Source organism: Centruroides sculpturatus, unplaced genomic scaffold, assembly GCF_000671375.1.
Source record: "Centruroides sculpturatus isolate CEXI.00-Female unplaced genomic scaffold, Cexi_2.0 scaffold440, whole genome shotgun sequence".
NCBI classification, from domain to species: Eukaryota; Metazoa; Arthropoda; class Arachnida; order Scorpiones; family Buthidae; genus Centruroides; species Centruroides sculpturatus.
In genome coordinates, this window is record NW_019384633.1 from 248044 (window position 1) to 268337 (window position 20294).

The 20294-nt window shown below is 30.8% G+C and overlaps 1 protein-coding gene across 1 annotated transcript in view; it reads left to right on the forward strand.

Annotated features, from left to right (window-relative positions):
* The window catches only part of LOC111625810 (E3 ubiquitin-protein ligase SH3RF1-like), a 98675-nt gene extending 78706 nt beyond the window's left edge, over nucleotides 1-19969 (forward strand). Inside the window, exons 11-18 of the mRNA XM_023369042.1 lie at nucleotides 2887-3341; nucleotides 3572-3720; nucleotides 8276-8443; nucleotides 8525-8924; nucleotides 12179-12550; nucleotides 12621-12778; nucleotides 16389-16511; nucleotides 17533-19969. Of these exons, the coding sequence (XP_023224810.1) occupies nucleotides 2887-3341; nucleotides 3572-3720; nucleotides 8276-8443; nucleotides 8525-8924; nucleotides 12179-12550; nucleotides 12621-12778; nucleotides 16389-16511; nucleotides 17533-17701 (1994 nt within the window). The 3' untranslated portion in view covers nucleotides 17702-19969. The remainder of the gene's footprint in view (nucleotides 1-2886; nucleotides 3342-3571; nucleotides 3721-8275; nucleotides 8444-8524; nucleotides 8925-12178; nucleotides 12551-12620; nucleotides 12779-16388; nucleotides 16512-17532) is intronic.
* The last annotated feature ends 325 nt before the right edge of the window (nucleotides 19970-20294 follow it).

The window sequence follows — 20294 nt, forward strand, 5'->3', positions numbered from 1 at the left end:
ACCATTTTGGTCAAATACCTGTTGTCATCGTTTCTGGTAGTAGCATGATTTCACATTCATAAAAGTTTTGATCGTTGCTTACAAAAAACTGATCCAAGTGATTTTTGACATTGTCATTTCAAGTAAATCTCTTACAATTAAAAAAAATTTGTATAGACCGGAACAAGTAATAATCTGAGTGTGCTCGATCTGGTGAATATGGCTGGTGTGATAGCACGTCCCATCTAAGTTATAACAGTTTCTGACCAGTGATTAAACTTTTGTGAAATTTGACATTATCATGGTAAAACACTACACCTGTTTTGTTGATCAATTCTGACTGCCTTTTCTGTTTGATGATATTACTCAATTTGTTTATTAGATGGCAGTACACTTTTGAATCAATTGTAAAATTGTCTGGTAAAAGCTCCAGAAAAAGAAAAAAATTCCTTAAAATTCCACCAAAGAGAGCATCTCTCTTTAAGAACATGTGGAACCCATATATCAAGCTTTGAAACGAAACCAATTTGTTTCAAGTAATCATAAACAGTTCAATTTGACAAATTTAATCTCTTAGTGATCTCACGTGTTGCTATTTGGCAGTTTGCTTCAATCGGCACCTTTATTTTGTGTTCATCAGTATCAACTGGCCATCCAGAACGTGGTGCATCTTCAATATTGAAATTGCCAGAACGAAATTTTGTAAACCAGTTTTGGTACTGTCATTCTGTCAATACATCTTCTCCATACACGTCACACAATTTTTTTTCTCACTTGAACAGCATTCTTACCTTTTCGGTAATAAAAGAGCAAAATATACCAAAAATGCTACTTTCAATCTTCCATATTTGATGGGACACAAAAAATAAACAATTGCATGAAATCAAACAAAAATTTTTTACAAAAAAGACTTAAAATGCTAGCTATCAAAATATATAATGAAAATGGTGGGAAAAATACGACTAATCCATCTAGTGGTAAAAAATAACGAAATTACTTTCCAAACAACCCAATATTTTGAAATAAATAAAAAGTTTTAATCCACTATGTATTCACCTTCCTGTTTGATAACCTTATGCCACCTGATGGGTAGTTTTATAATTCCATCTGTGTAGAATTGGATGGGTTTCTGATTGAAGACTATTATCGATGTGATTTTTGATACCTTCTAAAGATTGCAGAATAATTTAAATGAATGAAAGAGATGATAGTCTGAGGGAGCAATAACTGGGATGTTTTGAGTTACCCTGCAAAGTCTAGAAGTTTTTGGCATACGTTTAACGATATGTGCGGTCTTGCATTATCATGATGGAATACCACTCCCCATCGATTTGCAACTTCCAGATGTTTTTGATGCACTGCAGCCTTTAATTCATCTAGTTAGAGACAATATTTATTGAAATTAATTGTTTGGTTGTTGGGTAAAGTTTGTAATAAAGAACCCCGTTCCAGTCCCACCAAACTGAAATCATTACTTTTCTGGGATGCAAATCAGCTTTAGGTTGCAGCACTGGCTTACTTCAAGATCTCTTGAGTTGAATATTGTTATAAATTATCCATTTTTCATCACCTGTTATTAATCGCTTTAAAAAGGGATCATCTTCATTGCATTTTAAAAGTGAATTACATACAGAAACATGTTCAATAAGGTTTCATTCAATTGTTCAAGGTTTCATTTCATTCCACTTAATTCATGGGGAACCCAAACATCATAATGGGAAGTGTATCCAAGGCTAGCCAAATGTCTGACAACAGATGTTTGGGATATTTTTAAGATGTCAGCTATCTCGCATGTTGTTTTATGCCGATCATTTTGAATTAAAGCCGTTATGGACTCATCTTCTACGGTTGAAGGCCATCCTGACTGAGGTGCATCTTTGAGAGAAAAATCTCTCTCCCTGAATTTTGAAAACCATTTCTGGCATGTTTGATCAGTAATTGCATCCTCCCCATATACAGCACATAACTTCTTTTGAGTTTTTGTTGCATTTTTCCCTTTATGGAAATAATAGAGCATAATAAGGTGCATTTTCGACATCTCATCTTCCATTTTAATGTTTTTTTTTTTCTTGAAAAATAACAAAATTTTAAAAATAGCTATAATTAAACTTATATAATAAATGTGCAAATATTTGTAATGTCAACCTAAATAAGTTAAAACTTGATAAGCACGACAAAGATGCCACAGATGAGTGATTATGTAAATACCCGAACAAATTTTTGGTTCAACCCAATGTATACATATACACACACAACTTTTTCCTACACTTAGTTATAAGTTAATGTAAAAGTCCCCATCTCCACAAAACCAAAAAGCAAAAATACGAAATTGAAATCTATCAAAAATTCACAAGGAAATCTTCCAAACTAGTTTCGTCTAACCATTATCATTGACAACACAGAAGTTTCTTGAACTTGAAAGCCTTACTTTTACCTCAGTTGATTCTTAGCTGCATCTCATTCAATCTTGAACTTCAGCTTTTTATAGTGTAGTTAAGTGGTGACATTACATGATTATGCCCACTTGACCTTATTTACATACTAGTTAGTAATCTTTCTTTAACGAATGTTAGCATCAATGGAATTAAAGTTGTGTCACGCCCTTACACTTCATCTTTTATAATTTATTGTTGATGATTTGGGGAAGATCTCGAGGAGACTTCCACAGGAAAATAAAGAATGATGTACATATGTTTTATATTTTCCTTTGTTTCATATAAAATAATTCAGTTAATTTCAATTTTTAATATAGCCAAACAACAACAACATTACAACCCGATACATTATAAACTAAAAGCCAACCAATGCCTTGTGTTATCGGGCTAGATATCTAGCTCCATAACATAAGGCATTGGTTGGCTTTTAGTTTTAATATGGCCTTAATTTTATATTATTTACAATTTATAGGTTCAATAACTGTTCCGATTTCAAATGATTCTTTATCAAGTACTACAACTAGTCCGTCTCCAGCCTCTTCATCAACCAGTCCAAGTCCATCGTCATCGTCATCTTCGTCGTCATCATCATCATCATCATTTCCTTCTGCCGTTCCAATTACAACTCAAGTGACTGCAGTGATATCAAGTCCACAATCTACAGTAACCAGTCATGCAGTATCTTCTGTATGCCATACATTTGTAAGAGATACACTCCAACAAACTAAACAATGTAGAGAAAAGAGACATTCATTCAGTGCACTTTCGGTTCCTCAGAGATCTCCACAAATGCCTGGAGTTCATCGCCATTCTATGGAAATTCTCAGTGGTGTAGATGTCAATACTCCACCTGTATCTCTTTCTTCATTGTTATCAAACCAGACACCTTGTTCCACAGGAAATTCAACTACTCCATCTCCTACTCAAGTAAGTATTATTAAAGAAAATACTTTATAATAAAAAAAATTTAAAGTAATGATCCTTATTACATTTATTTTGTATTTTATCAATTATAAATTTTAAACTTCATTATAAAAAGAAAAAATAGAGTTAAAAAGGTGTGTTACTGAACTCTTACTATTTACTTTTTTATAGTTAAGTTAATTATATCAATACTTGATAAGTGTCTACTCACCAACTATTTTTATTTATTATAGAGAGGCGAATCAAGTGGAACACAAATAGTACGCCGTCACAGTAGTAGAAAAGAGAAAGACACTCCACAAGGAAATAATGTGGAACAGTGCACAACTGTTGCTAGCAATAGTGTAACACAAACTACTAGTCATGCTGCAATTCCAGTTTTGTAAGTTATGTAAAGTTACAAATTTATAATGATGATATTTCAAAGTATTTTTCTAAGTATTAAGTTAAAATTATTTTTAAAATTGTAATTCAGTCAGATAATAATCATAATTGTAATTATGTTTTCCAGAAAAAATTGTCTTAAGTTTTTATAAAACATTAAACAGAATTTAATAGAAACTATATACAATAGTTGAAGAATCTTCATTACTTTATTCTTAAAAAGTTAATCCTAGTTAATTTGAAATTTAATTGATTTCTTGATTCTATCAATTCATTTCAAAGTTTTAAAGCAATTTTAAAATTCCTTTTTAGATGTAATTTTTAAGTTATGAATTACATAGAACATTACATAACCATAGCATAAGAACTTTTTTTTTATAATCATCAGAATTTTAATGTTTTAGTTTAACAAGAACCTAATAATAATAATTAAAAGTTTAGTCCATTTTATAAAATATTATATCAAGTACAGTTGTCAATAAATTACAAGAATTTGTTATATTTAGAGCAAAATGTGTTATTGGAAAAAAAAGATTTAAATTTTAAAAAAAGTAATATTTAGGAAGCATTATAGAGGAAACAATTGGGTAATTTTAAAAATTTATTTCTAATTTTAATTATGAATGCAATTAATGATGAAGCCTGTAATAAATACCTTAGTCTATATCACTACGTTCTCTTTTGAAACAAAATTTATTATACAAAAAATTAGTCTGATTTTAAATGAAATTTGAAGAGTACATAAAAAATTTTATACATAATATGAATAAATTATTTAAATTTAAAGGAACAAAACAATGCTTATTACACGATAAATATAAATGCAAGTATAATTACCAAAAATATGGAATTACCAAATTTTGAAACTTATTGCTATTAATTCTCTCTAAGTTTTAAAAATGGTATTCAGATTTTAAAAAATTGCATTCATGGTACAAAATAAAATAGTTTTCATAAGAAAGTGATAAAAATAATAATGATATAAAAATATTCATACGTGACAATCAAATAATGTGCAAAAAGTATTTGAATTCAAATTGTGTCACTACTACTGATTGAAGACTGACATATCTTATCTGATAAGATAATCATATTCTAAAGTCAAAATTTTTCAAATTTCATTGTGTCACTTTTCTTGCAGGGGTGCATTGTACAGATGACAATAATTATTGACTTTTAAAGGTCTTACTAAAAAAAACACAATAATTTTAACTTGTAATGATATTTTCATTTATTGGTGCATCTGAGAGATTGAATGAATGAGAATATAATTCTAAATTTCAGTTTTGATAAATTTAATTTTTATAGTTGTCAAATTACGGTAGAAGTTCATTACTGGTCCATAATGATGCTGGATTACTGGATATTTTTTGTTTTTTTTGCATGCAATGTGATCATTGCAGACCTTGATTGATATATGCTTTGTACCAGATCACACTGTTGTATGCTGCTTTGATTTATTACTTTCCCAGCTGTAAAAGTAACAGGAAATGTATTGTAATTGGTAAAATTTTGATCCTCTAAAACATTAAACAATTTTTTTATTTTTAAAGTCTTGATTCCAAAAACACCACAAAAGGGAATAAAACTATGAATGTAGGTATGTATAACAATAAAAGTGCTCAGCAAGTAAACACAGAAAATAAAACACTTTAATTTGTTGCTGAGAAATATAATTGAAAAACTAATGCTTTCAGCCTGATTAATAGGCCATCGTCAGGTCTAAAAAATGAAAATGGAACAGATACGTTCCATGTATAGAATACAAATATTTAAATCAAAATTTAGAACAAAAATTTTTAAAAATATACAAGAGAAGTGGAAGAATATATAAAAATAACACAAAATAAACTAAAAAATAAAAAATATAATAAATCTTTCAATAAACTAATTCTAGCTTGAGTTTTCAGTGAACTTTTTAATCATGTACTTCCACGCTGACGACAGGCATCTCTCGCATTTAAACATCCCTCACATAGCCTACTCCTATATATTTCAATCTTCTCTGCCGTCATTGATAAAGTGGGGGAAGATACAGGTTTTATAATTGTTGCCTCATCCCATTTCACCACCGAATCTTGGACTTGAGACATTTGCGACAAAACTGTAGCATTGGATCCTTTTTTTACGTTATAACAATGCTCTTTTAGTCTTACTCCTAAGACTAAGAGTTTTTTAGACCTGATGATGGCCTGTTAATCAGGCTGAAAACGTTAGTTTTTCAATTATATTTCTCAGCAACAAATTACGGTGTTTTATTTTCTGTAGGTATGTGTGTTGGTCTATATTTTGCATTATATATCCCTGAGTTTTTCTTCTCAACAGCTAAGAGTTATAAAGGGCTAGTATCTTTGCATTTCCAAGAAGGAATTTATTCCATTAGTTTTGATGATTGCTTCTAATTTTTTGTATAGATGCTCAAAAGAAAATTTGAATTTAATTTGCCACCCAATTGGAAAAGAGGTTGCAAATTGAAGAGTCAATACTGAGATTTTAAATGTTGTTTTCAAGAAGGAAAAAGGATAATGTGATCTTACTTAGGTGGTCCCACACAATAATAAAAGAGATTTCTATTTATTATAATAATGATTTTAGCTAAACAGACCTAAAACCTAAGAACATGAAAAATAAATCAGAAATGAAATATTTGAGAGTTTGAAATTCTCCTAATTATTTCCAATAATAGCTTAAAGATAATTTCCAGTTATGGCTGATATAAATCAAAGCAACTATAAATTATCAGGTTGCTTTGCAATTTTAATCTCTGTGTTGTTAATTTTTTAGCTATCATATATATACAGTAGAACCTCCATTATCCGGATTGTTCAAAATAAACAAAAATTTTACGAATTTGCTGATTTGCACTTGGCGAATTACGATAATGTTTATGTACGTGATGGAATGCACAACTTTTTTTGTTTCAACAACGTCTCACCCAGCACAGTGGCCGTAAACTTTTAAATATATTTTGCGTCGTAATAAAAATATAACTTGACATATGTATTTATAAATAATTTATTATCAAATTACATCGTTTCTATGACCAAGGGCGACGTAAGGCATGGGCAACGTGGGTCACCGTCTATGTTTCGTGGTCCGAAGGGCCTCGCATTTTGAAGGTTTATGCATTACTTAAAAGTCGCAAACGCGACAAAAAAATTTTACTTGTCGTAAATCGATAAATAGTTTGTCAAATTTTTATTCATAAGAATGCAGTTTCAACTGCTTTTTATTTTATAAAATCCGTCTTCTTGCGCCACCAGAGGGCCTTTTAAACAATAGGTAGTCTGTTAGCGTTGGTCAGTAGTAGTCCAAATTCAATACGAACATTTGTTTCTTGAAAATTTAATCACGATTTAAATACAGTACTTACTTTTAATATTACCGATATGTCATCGAAAAGAAAACGTGTTGTATTATCATTAAAAGACAAATTAAAGTATTTGTTTCGATTATCCGGATTTTTCCTTATCCGGACTACCTTCATCCCCAATTAGTCCGGATAATCGAGGTTCTACTGTATATACATACACACAGGGAGTGTCTCAGTTAAATGTTTCAGAACTTTAAGAGGGGTAGGGTGCATCCTGACGACTCGGAATCATATAGCAATGCAGGGTTGGAAATGCTTTTCTGAAGTGGTGATGTACACAGAAACATCATAAAAGAAGAAGACTGTAAGAGAATATTCATTTTAATAATAAATGTACAAAAACAAAACATGGGTCAAAGAATATGTTTGAAGTTTCTTCCACTGACTGCAGTGCAGACCTCACATCTACGGCACATGGAATTCCGAACATTCTGGAATAATCCAGGCTCACCTCGAATTTCTCTGGCAGCTACTGCAATTCTTGCAACCAGCTCCTCAGCAGTCAATTGGGGTGTCATAAACCAGTGTTTTCATATGCCCCCAGAAATAAAAATCAAGACATGATAGGTCTGGTGACCGAGCATGCCAATGGGACCACCACGTCCAATCCACAAATTCTTGATTCCCTTCAAGAATGCTTGGAATTTTTGCGCAATGCCATCTACTGTGTCAGGAAAGCGTTTCTGACCCCCCAGTATGCACACCCTACCCCCTCTTAGAAGTTCTGAAACGTTTAACTGAGACACCCTGTGTGTTATATATATAATTATAAACACTCAACTTCTGTTATCTTATAGATAAAATAATATATACATATGTTTAGTTTATAATAATATATATATGCTAGCCAAAAAACCTTTAACGATACACATTAAAATTACAAACGGCCTGATAATTTACAATTGCTTTGATTCATTAGTGGGCTATATACTTCTAATGAATGTTAATATATATTTTTCTATCCTACAAAATAAATTAATTTATTTAACTTGCAAACTTCAGCACAAAGAATATCATTCAACTCTATCTCTAATTTATATCAAGATTTATTATTGCATTTTATTCTGATTAGAAAACTATTTTTTTTTTTATAACAAAATTTATGTAAATAATGTACAATATTAGCTTTTCAAAAATTATTTATTTTATATATAAGATTAACATTTATTGTTCTTTACAGCTACACAGCTCTTTATAATTATAGGCCACAGAAAGAAGATGAATTAGAATTGAAGAAAGGAGATTTGTATACTGTCAGTGAAAAATGTCAAGATGGTTGGTTTAAAGGAACCTCACTGCGTACAAAATGTAGTGGTGTCTTTCCTGGAAATTATGTACATGTAACAAAGTATGTATAAATTTACATTATTTAAATCTGTAGAATTAGTTATATATTATAATTTTTATAATATTTAATTATTTATGTTAGATCGCCAGTACTTCAACCTCAATATCAAGTTACTTCTGTTAGTGGTGTTCGATCTACAATTTCTAAGCCTGCAAATCTTGGACCGCCACAACAGATAATGGTGTCGACACCATCCCATCCAAAACCATCTTCTGGCATCAATACAGTTCAACTGCAAACAGGACTTAAACAAATTGTAGGAATTAATAATGTGAGCACTTGCATCTCGGGTCATCAGCTAAGCAGTTCTCCCTCTATTTATGCTCATACTAAGTCTGTAAATACACAGGATGGGTGGAGTGCAGCTTTAGTGGGTACTTTTGATTGGTCTGGTTTATCTGTTCCCATATCATCAACTCAGAAGTCATCTAGATCTCAACCTCTTTCAAATACTTCTTCTCCAATAAATCAGCGATCACAAGTAAGTAAACTAATTTTTCATATAAGTTTCATTCAACTCTCTGCTTTTTCAATATTAGCTAAATAAATAGTGTCTTCCAAAATGAATACAATAATTTAAAATGGTAGCAATTATGCCAATTATTTGAGATCCTTGTAATGCACATTAAAAACAACAGAAAATGGTCCAAGTTTCACATTTGCTCATTACAATTTCTCAATGTGTGCACCTCTTATCATATGACATACATCCAATTGAACTCAAATTCTTCCTACTCTAGCTACAGCTAACACAGATAGATTACTTATGTTGCACACTGATTCCAACTTTGTGAACTGCAGAATGCAAAACATCTTTTCTGTCAGTATTGCCATTTTCACTTGTTGTCTACTAACTCTAGGAAGCACAATAAGACATTTCAGAAACCTACTTTATTATATAATGAACTTTTGGATATAAATCCAAAAGTTTATGCAGACACCCCTGTTCTAATTAGTCCATTAAATTAAGGTTTCACTATATTTACTTAAATAACAGAAGTCACAAGATCATTAGACTTAAAATTGTAAATTATCTTTTGTTTGTTTGACTTGTCTCTGAAGAAATGTAGCAAACATAACATGTGACATAATAATTATTTTTTGAATTTTTAGTAATAATGTTGCAACCGCCATAAAAAAAATACAGGGTTGACAATTTTTTAAAAATTTTCCACTCATTTTGCCAGTTTTACTTACTAATGCAGGTGCCAGTAGTTTTATCAGTTTGTATGGAAAAGTAGCATGTTAAGCTGTCACTTAAAAATAGGATTAATTTTTAATAATGTTTTAATGAATAATTCTGATTAATATGTTCTGTCATGTCAAAATTTTTTGTTTTTGTAAAGTGAAAAAAAAGTCACCCCAAAAATTTCTCAAATTTTCTGTCAGTTAATAATAAAATTCCCAATCTGGAAATACTGGGCAGCATTGCATGAAAACTGCTTCTGTTCTCAATATCACTTCCTATTTTCCTGTCTGAACTTCCCACATGATGTCATGAAATCACTAGGTATGTGGTGCATCACACAACAGCTCAACCTTTCTTTTTAGGCTACTGGCCACCAAAAAGCTAAAAAGTCTTTTTAAAAACACAGTCACCAAGAATGTGCAGTCTGGAACACAAAGTTAATAAATGGTGGTCCCTATTTGGACAGACTCTAGATATTTAACTATAATAATAGCCATCAGATGAAAATCTACAAAATATAAAGTATTTACAAAAGTATTTATTATTCATTAACAAATGAATAATAAATAATGTAATGGCTTTTTATTTTTTTCAAAGCCACATAATAATTAAAATTTATTAAATTAAAATAGATTTATTTTTAAACATTTTATGGCTGTGGAAACTGAGTTTTTAATTATGTAACTATTAAATACAATAGCATATTTGCATAGTAAGTCATATGCTGTTTTATTTTGTCAATGTGCTGAACTGTAAGGGATGTGAGGATCAGGGAAAGTCATGGAATTTAAAACAAAAATTTGATTAGGAACCCTGAATATAAATTATGAATACTGTACCCACTATCAAAAAAAGATTTATTGAACTAGGTATCTTCATGTGCATTACTGCTTATACTGTCACCATAAGAAATAATCTCACATGGATAGATTGGTTGAACAAGGTGACCAGTGAATGTCACCAAACCTGGAAATGAGGTAACCAGGGAAAGACAACAAATGACGTCAATTGATACTCTAGCTGTGTTGGCTGTTGCCCCATCCTGTTGAAACCACACACGTCTGATGGGAATATGTTTCCATTGTATGCAAGGATGCAGAAATGTAAACATATTCTCATTAGATGTACAGTATATGACAGTTATATGGAAAGTGTATTGCTCAGTTTCCTCAGTCATATGCAAACACCCAATGTTTTATCATCCAGAGGTGTAGCTAGGGTGGGGCAAGTATGACGTGCAAAATCACCAATTATTAAATTTAAAAATCAAAATAAACCAATTCAAATCAAACAATCTTGTCCGCGACTTATGTGTTGAGGGAATGAGTGGTGCATGCAGGTGGTGCACTAACTTGTTCAAATTCGACACTTCTTGTGCAGCTGTTTATTTTGTTTACATGTGATTTGTGATTCTGATTTAAATACTCCCAAGCAAGCAAGCTTTATTGAAGCTACTTGATTTGCTATCTAATTGTCAGTGTGTGGCTTGTTGAGCCTTGTTTTTTTTCCTCTCTTTTTCTCTTTCTTCCACCATTTTCCCTTCATAAATTTCACTTCCGGCCTTTGTTCTGTTGACCTCACCGTAATTGGTTGACCCAATGGTCCAATGGGTCACTAGAGAATAAGGAGTGACACCGGATTGGTCAAAGGGGACTGGCGCAAGAGGAAAGGGGAAAAATCGTCATTCGAGGAGAAGAGCTGGGAAGGAGAAGACAGAGATATCAAGGAATATGGAAAGAAGACCCACTAGCATGGCAAGGGGGCCTATTATGCCTTGGGCACCACTCTCAGAGGGGTACCAAATGATCTCCAAGACAAACAAGATTTGTTTCTTGAGGGGGAGGGGGCACTCGAGGCACCTGTCGTGCCTCGAGTGCCAGTTATGTTCGCTACGCCATTGCTATCATCCATGGCTGCATGCCTTCAATTGAAAAGACAATGCTAAGATCTCACTACTTTCATGCTATCTGCCACACATCTGTCACTTCACTTGGTGGTGAGTTGTAGCCATTTCAAAAACGTCTGTCTTTTCTGCTCCACCCTGTACAACAATGATCTGGTTTTTGATAGATTTGTGACTAGAGATGAAAAATGTACTCTAAAACAATGTGAATAGAAATGGCATTGGAGTTGCCAAGGAAGCATCTATAAAAGCCAGAATTACATCTTGAAAAGATTACATTATTTCTTCACAATTCTTTCAAATGCAGAATATGCTATGAATTGTTCAAATCCAGTGATGTCTTCAATGCAAGGAAATATTTTCCAGATACACAATTGCTTTTTCAAATTTTATATTTCATGTCCAACATTTTGCAAATAGGCAGAGGCAATGTTGATCCAATAAAGGTCATTCAAAATTTGGTTTAATCAGTTATAGCCAGTTATCTAAAATTATATTTCAATATTGAGTTTTATTTCCAAAAATGCTAGACTTTTTGTTTGGCTCAATATATTTATTATTCATGCACTCATTTAAGTTTTACTTTGGTATCATTGTTTAGATTTTTATTGTAAAGTTTATAAATATATTTTATTTTATTCAGGCATCTCCAAAATTGAATTCAAATGTTTGTTCTCAAGGAAGATTAGTCTCTGATGGAAATTGGTCTACTAACTGGCAAAACATAAATGTATCACTTACTTCAGAAGGAGAATTACAGCCGTCTGTTCTTCCTACAATGGCAGCATCATATCCAGCTCCGGGAAGTAATTCAAAAGTTACAACTCAATCAGTGACATCAATAAGCAATAATAGTAATATTACTCAATCTTGGCATGGGGGTCCTTCCTTAAGAAGTGGTTCTATATTGTCTACTACCATAGCACTAACACCTCCCAATGTATCTGTTGGAAACACTACTTCATCCATTTCTGTTACACCTTCTGGTTCTGGAATACAATTTAAAAATGAGAAAGTAAGTCAAATTTAAAAGTAAGTTTTATCATAATTATCAACAAGTTAATTAAATATAATCGTTGATTTAGCACAAAGAAAGAAAAGAGAAAGAAAAGGTTAGCTTAATGAAGCGTCTTACAAGCAAACGGAAATCTAAATCACCTCCACCATCAAATTATTCTTGTGACAATCCATCATTTGTTGATAGCATAGCCACAAATGATTCATTAACTGCCATTCATGTCAGGTAAGTGATTGCTGACTAAAACATGATTTAATTTTATGCTAAAATTTTGTCTAATTAAATTTTTGCAATATTCTAAAATGAAAATAATATTTTTGCAGTTCATGGCTTTTGAGCCAGATTTTTTCTTTTTCAATTTGATTTAAAACAAATGAAAAAAAAATCAAAGTACAAAGTCTACTGTAATAAATTATTATCAGATTCAAAATAAATAGTAATACATATCTTGTTGAGTATTACATTTCAAGCACAGTGAACTCACTTTTTATGAAAACCATGCCAGAACATCTCAGACTGCTTTGATTATTAAGTCAAATGGAGTTTTGTGACTAGTACAAATGTAACTTTAAACAAACTAGGACCACAGCTGCCACAGCTATGGTCCTAGTTTGTTTATTAAGTCAGATGATGCAAATGGATCTTTGTAAACATATCTAACATATAATAACAATGTAGGTTGAACCACTACAAAATGCTTATACTTTAGGACTGCAAGCTATTCTGCAAAGAGATACACCAGTTCTCATCCTTCATTCTTCCTCTTCTCTCTTCCTGCTGAAAGTCCATCTTTGCACTTTTTCTTTTTTTCTCAGTGTCACAACACTTTCCATTGTTTTTTTTCCAGGAATAGTATTCACTTCCAAAAAAGGGGTGAGGATATTGGGACTTGATAGTAACTTCCTAGACATTACTCTTGTCCAGGATGAATGATGAAATGTGTTTGATCCTTCTCTTTGATTTTATGCATAATTGGTTACTAGATTGTTATTCTTAGGACATCACTTCCAGTGGTTCCATCATTTTCTTTATTTTGAAGAATTGCTGACCAACTATTTCTTCCTTTGAACATATCTCAAGAATTGCCATCTGATAAAGTAATAAATCTGACTCAGCCAGATCCTCTAATGATCCAGGGAATACTGCTTTTATAATGTGTGACTGTGTTGTCTTTTTTAGTAGCTTTGGCTAACTTGATTATTGTTAGTATTTCCTCAAATCTGTTACTCAGCAGTAGCAAATCTACTGGTTCTGGAAAAGCTTCTTATATCAAAGTCAACTGCAGGTGTCTGCATTTTGGTACTTTTTACCCTGTGTATATACTAAGCTGCTGTCATCAAGAATTGCTCTTTGGAATTGCCTTACTGTTTTGCTGTAGCCCTACTAGAGACTGGGCAACAGTCACAATTGTAATATGATGGTCCCAAACATTATTGTTTTATGGTATGGTAAGATTATGGTAGACCTTCCTGTATATTTGAGCATAATTGTGCTTATTTGGATGTTATCTTCTTGAACCAGAAGCATTAGATGTGCTTATTCCATGTGGTCTTTCATGCAACAATACTTCCCCTAATTCATATGACAAAGCATCATGTGTGAAAATCAATGCTAGTTCTGGATTGTAATTGTAAACCTTGTGGTTTACAAATACAGTGGGTTATTGTTCTGTGAAGCATTTGTTAACCAAACAGAAAAGGAAGTGATGTAAAATAGTGAATAACCATTGGTCTTCTCTTGTCTCCAGGTGACAATTCAAAACCTTTTGAGCTCTGAAGATGTCGACATCGATGCTCAACCCAATACCGATTGGATAGTATTCCTCTGAATTTTGAAACTCTCCCTTGTAATTCCAGCTTTTTGCTTACCTTTCTGACAAATAATTTTTTATAGTTGTCACAACACTGTCAGGCAGGTACTCATTAAGTTTTGCATTAGTTTTGATTTATGAAAAGCGAGAGTTTAACTGTTCCATTGGATATTTGTTTTGCATTTTAATACCAAATTTCAAATTTCATCTGGGCCTTGAATTTAAATTTTTTTGTGTACTAGTTGATTTCTGTTCTGAACTTTTTATTTAAAATGAAACTGATAATATTATAGAGTAGAAAAAGAGTAGTGTCAATAACAATGCTGCTCACCATAGAAAGCAAGCAAGAGAGTGTGCAGATGTCTGATGTTGCTAGGCAGTAAGGCTTGAACAGGTCTACAGTAAACAATCTTAGCTATGAAAAATATATCAAGACGTCTCAAGCATCTAAAGAAGTAATGAAAATCGCATCTGAGAAATAAAGAGCATGGAATTTGTATAAAACAACTATCCCTGTATAAATTAACAAAATATTCTTATTACAAATTCAGTTATGGATTGTAAAAAATTTATAAAATTACTAAAATAAATTGATTAAAAGTTCATTTTTATTTGGTAAATTAAAGGTAAAAAGAATTAAATGAGCATTATATCTTTAATGTTTTACTTTTTCATTCCTATATTGTCTACTTGGACCTTGTTTATAAATAGGGCTTATTATACTGGTTTAGTTTCTGATTAGCAGAGAGAGGAAGTGAAAATAAAAATACAGTAATACCCTGCTTAACGTGGGCACTAAGCAAAGCACTAAGCAAAACAGCATTACTGTGTTAAAATGACCTCATTTAATATGAGGTCATTTTAACACAGTAAATAGGGAAAGAGGAGCATGCAACCAAAAATTAACTTAAAATTATAGTAAAATTTATATTTTTAATATTAATTTATCAACTAAATAAAGATGAGAAAACCCGCCAAGTGTCTTAATTTATACCACTTTATTGTGTTAGAGGCATAAACAAATTGTAAAGCACGGTTTCATATCATCATAATAGTATGTTAAATTACATTTCTTTGTGCATATGTTTGTGACGAAGGTCCTGGCTTTTCTGAAATTCTTGTTTTTTGCAATAAAGTTGTGTAGTTTCATTTGTCACTTTTTAACCCTTTCCTTAAGCAAATGTTGGTAGCAGAAGATCCCATCCAAAATGCCTCATTTGGCTTTTGCACTCCTTTCAAAATCTGGATCATTCGATACAATTTAATGAACGATTTCGGCTATCGTTACCAAGCTTTTACTAAGGAAATCTGTAGCAAGTTCTTTGGGTTCTACATGAATTCCTTGTTCTGCCAGTTCTTGAAGGTTGTTGTTGGTATAAAGCTCTCACTGGAAACCTGCAGTAACTCTTCAATATCCTGCCTTTTACATCTCCTAGTTCTGATGTATCGATTAGATTGACCATTTGGTCAACCTAATCGATACAGAGATAGGCTCTTCTCATTGAGAATTTTTGGATACCTTCAGCCATAACTTCTTCCATACTCCATTCATGCATTTTATCAGTTAATTCGTGCCAAGCAAAGTCACTATTTCCTATGGCATCCATGATATATTTTTTCCAATATTGCACAAAACAAACATAGATTTAAGGAAAGTACAGCGCTACGACAAATTGCCACCTTTTGCTGATTGGTTTGTGTTTGTAAATAATTGTATTATATATGAATCAATGAAATGCCACAATAATTTGAATCAGCATAAATTTGGAGTTTTTTAAGGCTTCAAGCAGATCATGTTATATCGAATCAGCATTAATCAGGGTCTTACTGTATTTTGTTTTGACTTCCTCTCTTTACTAATCAGAAACTAAACTTGTATAATAATCCTATTTATAAACAAGGTCCATGTAAACAAATGAACATTACTTTTTTGTTTCTATATTATTTCTCATATTCTATTATTATTTAAATTATTAAAGTAATTAAAATACCCACATTTTTTACAAATTTTATTCACTATTTCAGGTCAGGGTCATGTCCCAGTGAAGCTCTCATAGGTCCATCAACTAATCAAAAGAAAGTGGATAATGTGTCTGAAATTTCAAAATCTTCTAGATTGCGACAACCTTTACCGTTAGTTAGGGAAAGGTAAATATATCACTCAATTGTAGTTTTTAGAAATAAATGATTAACATATATCAACCTTTTACAACCAAAAATATGGGATATCTTTGAATAATTTGCAACAGTTTCTCAATTCTAACTATTTTAACTTCACTATAGTTAAAATTCTTTCAAGAATTATTCATATAGGCTTTAAGGATTTTATAAAATACATAATCATAAGGAAATTTCCTAAACTGATTTTAAAAGTAAATGTAGCATTTCATATATAAGCAACAGGTCCTGCATGTTTTAGTGTCAGGTTGAGTGTATTCTGGTTATAGTACAATTTATATTTGTTAAACTTGGCAATAATTGCAGTATCAGCAAAGGACTTATGTAAATGGAATTAAATTTATATAAGTGATTAATCTCTTATATAAATTTAATTCCATTTACATATGAATCTACTTGAAATGTTTGCTTTATTCAACATGCAATATCTTTAAAGAAGTCAGTCTTTAATGTCGATAAAACATTTGGAGAAGGATTGATGTTTAATTAATCGTATCCAAATGTTTTATCACTATTTCAATTTGAAAGCTGAACTTAGTTTCCTTATCAAGCCATAGATATAGTTCTACAGCTTGCTTTTGATGTAATGATGAGAAATTCGTTCTCAAAAAATGTTCTATCAGTGTTACACTGTACTTTTAAAAAGTTCATATTTAAGAACTGAATATTTATCATATTTATGTTGAATGAAGTAAACATTAGTTCAAATTCATGCAATTTGGAAAATTATAAATTATCAAATACAAAAGTACACATGCATTATCTTAAGAAAGTCAATTTTTGATTATTTACAATATGTAAAACTTTAATTTGATTAGCTTATTAAAATTTGTTATGGAGTCTCAAATGTAGCATTAATAGTCATTGTGTATCTATTATTATTATGTTAACAATGTGATAATTAAGTATGCTTACACAATATTTGATTTTTATTAAATAATGTACATCAGTATATTTTTTAAATATTCAGTGTGTTTATATTTTTTCCCAGATTCCGTTGCATTGTGCCTTATCCACCAAATAGTGAATATGAATTGGAGCTTAAAGTAGGAGACGTAGTTTACGTTCACAAGAAGCGAGAAGACGGATGGTATAAAGGCACATTGCAGCGTACTGGAAAGACTGGATTGTTCCCAGCAAGTTTCGTGGAGGAGTTTTGACAACTAAGAATATCAGTAGCTTGTGAAAATAATTATGATGGCAAGAATAGGCATCACCATCATCATTAACAATTCACTCAACAACTCTCTAATTTTGTTTTTATTCAAAATAGGAAACATATCATAACTGAAGTAAGGTAACTGAGTCATCAGAGGTTGTAAAGCTGGAAATGTCACAAATTCCAAAGCATTCCAGCTATTTTCACGATTGCAAAAATGCAATATTGAAAGCCCAGCTGAAAATTAAAGGCAATGCACTGAAGCACACAAATAATTTCAAAATTTTTTTGTAAGCTAAGTACATTTTTCAAAGTTTAAATGCATTTTTTTTCTATTAAATCATTTAGATTTTGTTTTGCAGAATTCCATGTAATATCATCTCTAATGAGAAATATCTATGCATCCAAATTTGATTTTAAAAGATGTATCTATCATATTTAGCTATAAAAAATGCTCGTTTTGGTGTTTTATTTTATTAAACACCATAATTTTTTCTGTACAGACAAGATTGGCTCGCTCGATATAAATAAAATATTATATAAAGGCGAGTAATGGCTGGTGCCTTGTTGACCATTGCTAATAGTCCCCGTGGGACTCGCAGTGCATGTACATAATAATGTTTGCAGGTTGTGGCTGCTGTATAAAACAGACACCATCATAGATCAGCTTTACTTTTTAAGGTATTTGAGATTATTATAAATCAGTATTTTAATGAATGTATTAGATATGTGAATATATGATCAAGTGAGTTTATTCTTAAAAATTCCAGATTTGCAGTTAGTCATTTCATTCCAAGCGGTAATCAGATCGTAGATTTGATTACCATACATTTTTAAATCTGGACTGATTTTTTCATGATATCTCTGTAAATATCTCATCAATCAATGTACAATATAAATTAACAAGAATATATTGGTTTTATTATTTTACATTATTGAATTTTTTTTTTATCAATAAAGAATAACATATAATGATTACAAAGTTTAGATTTTACACAACATCTAATTTAATTGTATTTTGTTATAAATTATATATATATAATGAGCAGAAGTTCTCAATCAAATCATTTATTTCATTTTTTGACAATAAATATGCAAATTGACACTAAACATTGCAGCTTATGTCATTTTATTTCTTTTTGATAATAATTTAATTGTTAATAATTGCAAGATTATTCCTAATTTTATTCTGTTCAGTTTTCTGAATTTTGCCAGAAGTACTTATTACTTGTATATATCATTGTGAAAATATAATCTGTTTACTGTAATCTTAGACTTTCAAAGTAAATAATATAGTTAAAAGTTTATTTTGTTATACTTCTTTATACTGTTTAATGGACAAGTCAATTAGTCTATACACTGATTTTACAACAGAAAACAAGAAAAACTGCACATCATAAGATAGCATTATTATTTCTGAGTGATAGGGTTTTCCATAAACAGATAATTAATAAACGAGAAAACAATAATTGAACGTTCCTTGTTAAAATTATTGGCTAAGCTTGTAAGCATTTCTGCTTTTCCAATTCTTCCCACCTTTATTTCTGATAAATGTAACAAAAATAATATGTCCAGAATTTATCATCCTCCATTTTATATATTGCCCACACTACCAATTATTAAAAAATGAAGCTATTGTATTGGATTAGTTAATGCTAGATTTCTTTATTTACAATCTTGTACAAGATATTTCTTATTCTTAGTTTAATCAGATAAAAGATTCTAAGGAATTTCTAATTTTTGATTGAGCATGAGTAAAAAATATCTTCTATGAGACTGTCAGAAAGTTGTAAGTTTATTAATTCCCCCAATGAAGTTTTTCTATTGACATTTCCTTCCTTATCCATTTATTCTAACCAGTCTTACATTTGTATATTGGATATGAGAGTCACATATATTTGTTGTGGGGACATAGATTTTAACATAACCATGTAAGTGAAACGTATACGTGATTAGCAAGAATATTTAAGTTTCCAATACACAGTATATTCATAATGAACGACTGATCTGCCATACTTAAAACAAGTCTAAAATGATTTAATATTGATATGTTCATATTAGAAGTTTTGAAATCCATTTTGTTTATTTCTTTGGAATAATATTTTGCTTCAATCAAAATAAATTAAGATTTATTTAATTATATTTTTATATCTAAAAAACATTTCATATTAATGATCTAAGGTTATGTAAAACAGATTGTATTTTGCCATTCAAGGTGCTATGATTGATGTCAACTATGATATAATTTTTTTATCCTCTGGAGTGATGTTAATTGAGTCTTTTTAATATAAAAATTTATAGAAAAATTAAAAATTGTCATTAATTATGAATCAATACAACTTTTGTCTAATAAGAATTACAACAAATTAACCAATATATTCTGATTATAATTAGCAAATAGTTTTGCTACAATTTTTTTTTATCTTAACAAACTTACTTTTGTCTTTGAGAAAACAATAAGTTCAGACTTACTGTTTATTTTCAGAATAAGTTTTGTAATTATTCCAAAGCCTAAAATATCTTTACATAAATAGAAATCATAATATATGAGGCAGATTCAGTAAATAAGGTTAGTAGCATTGTTAAAGAACATT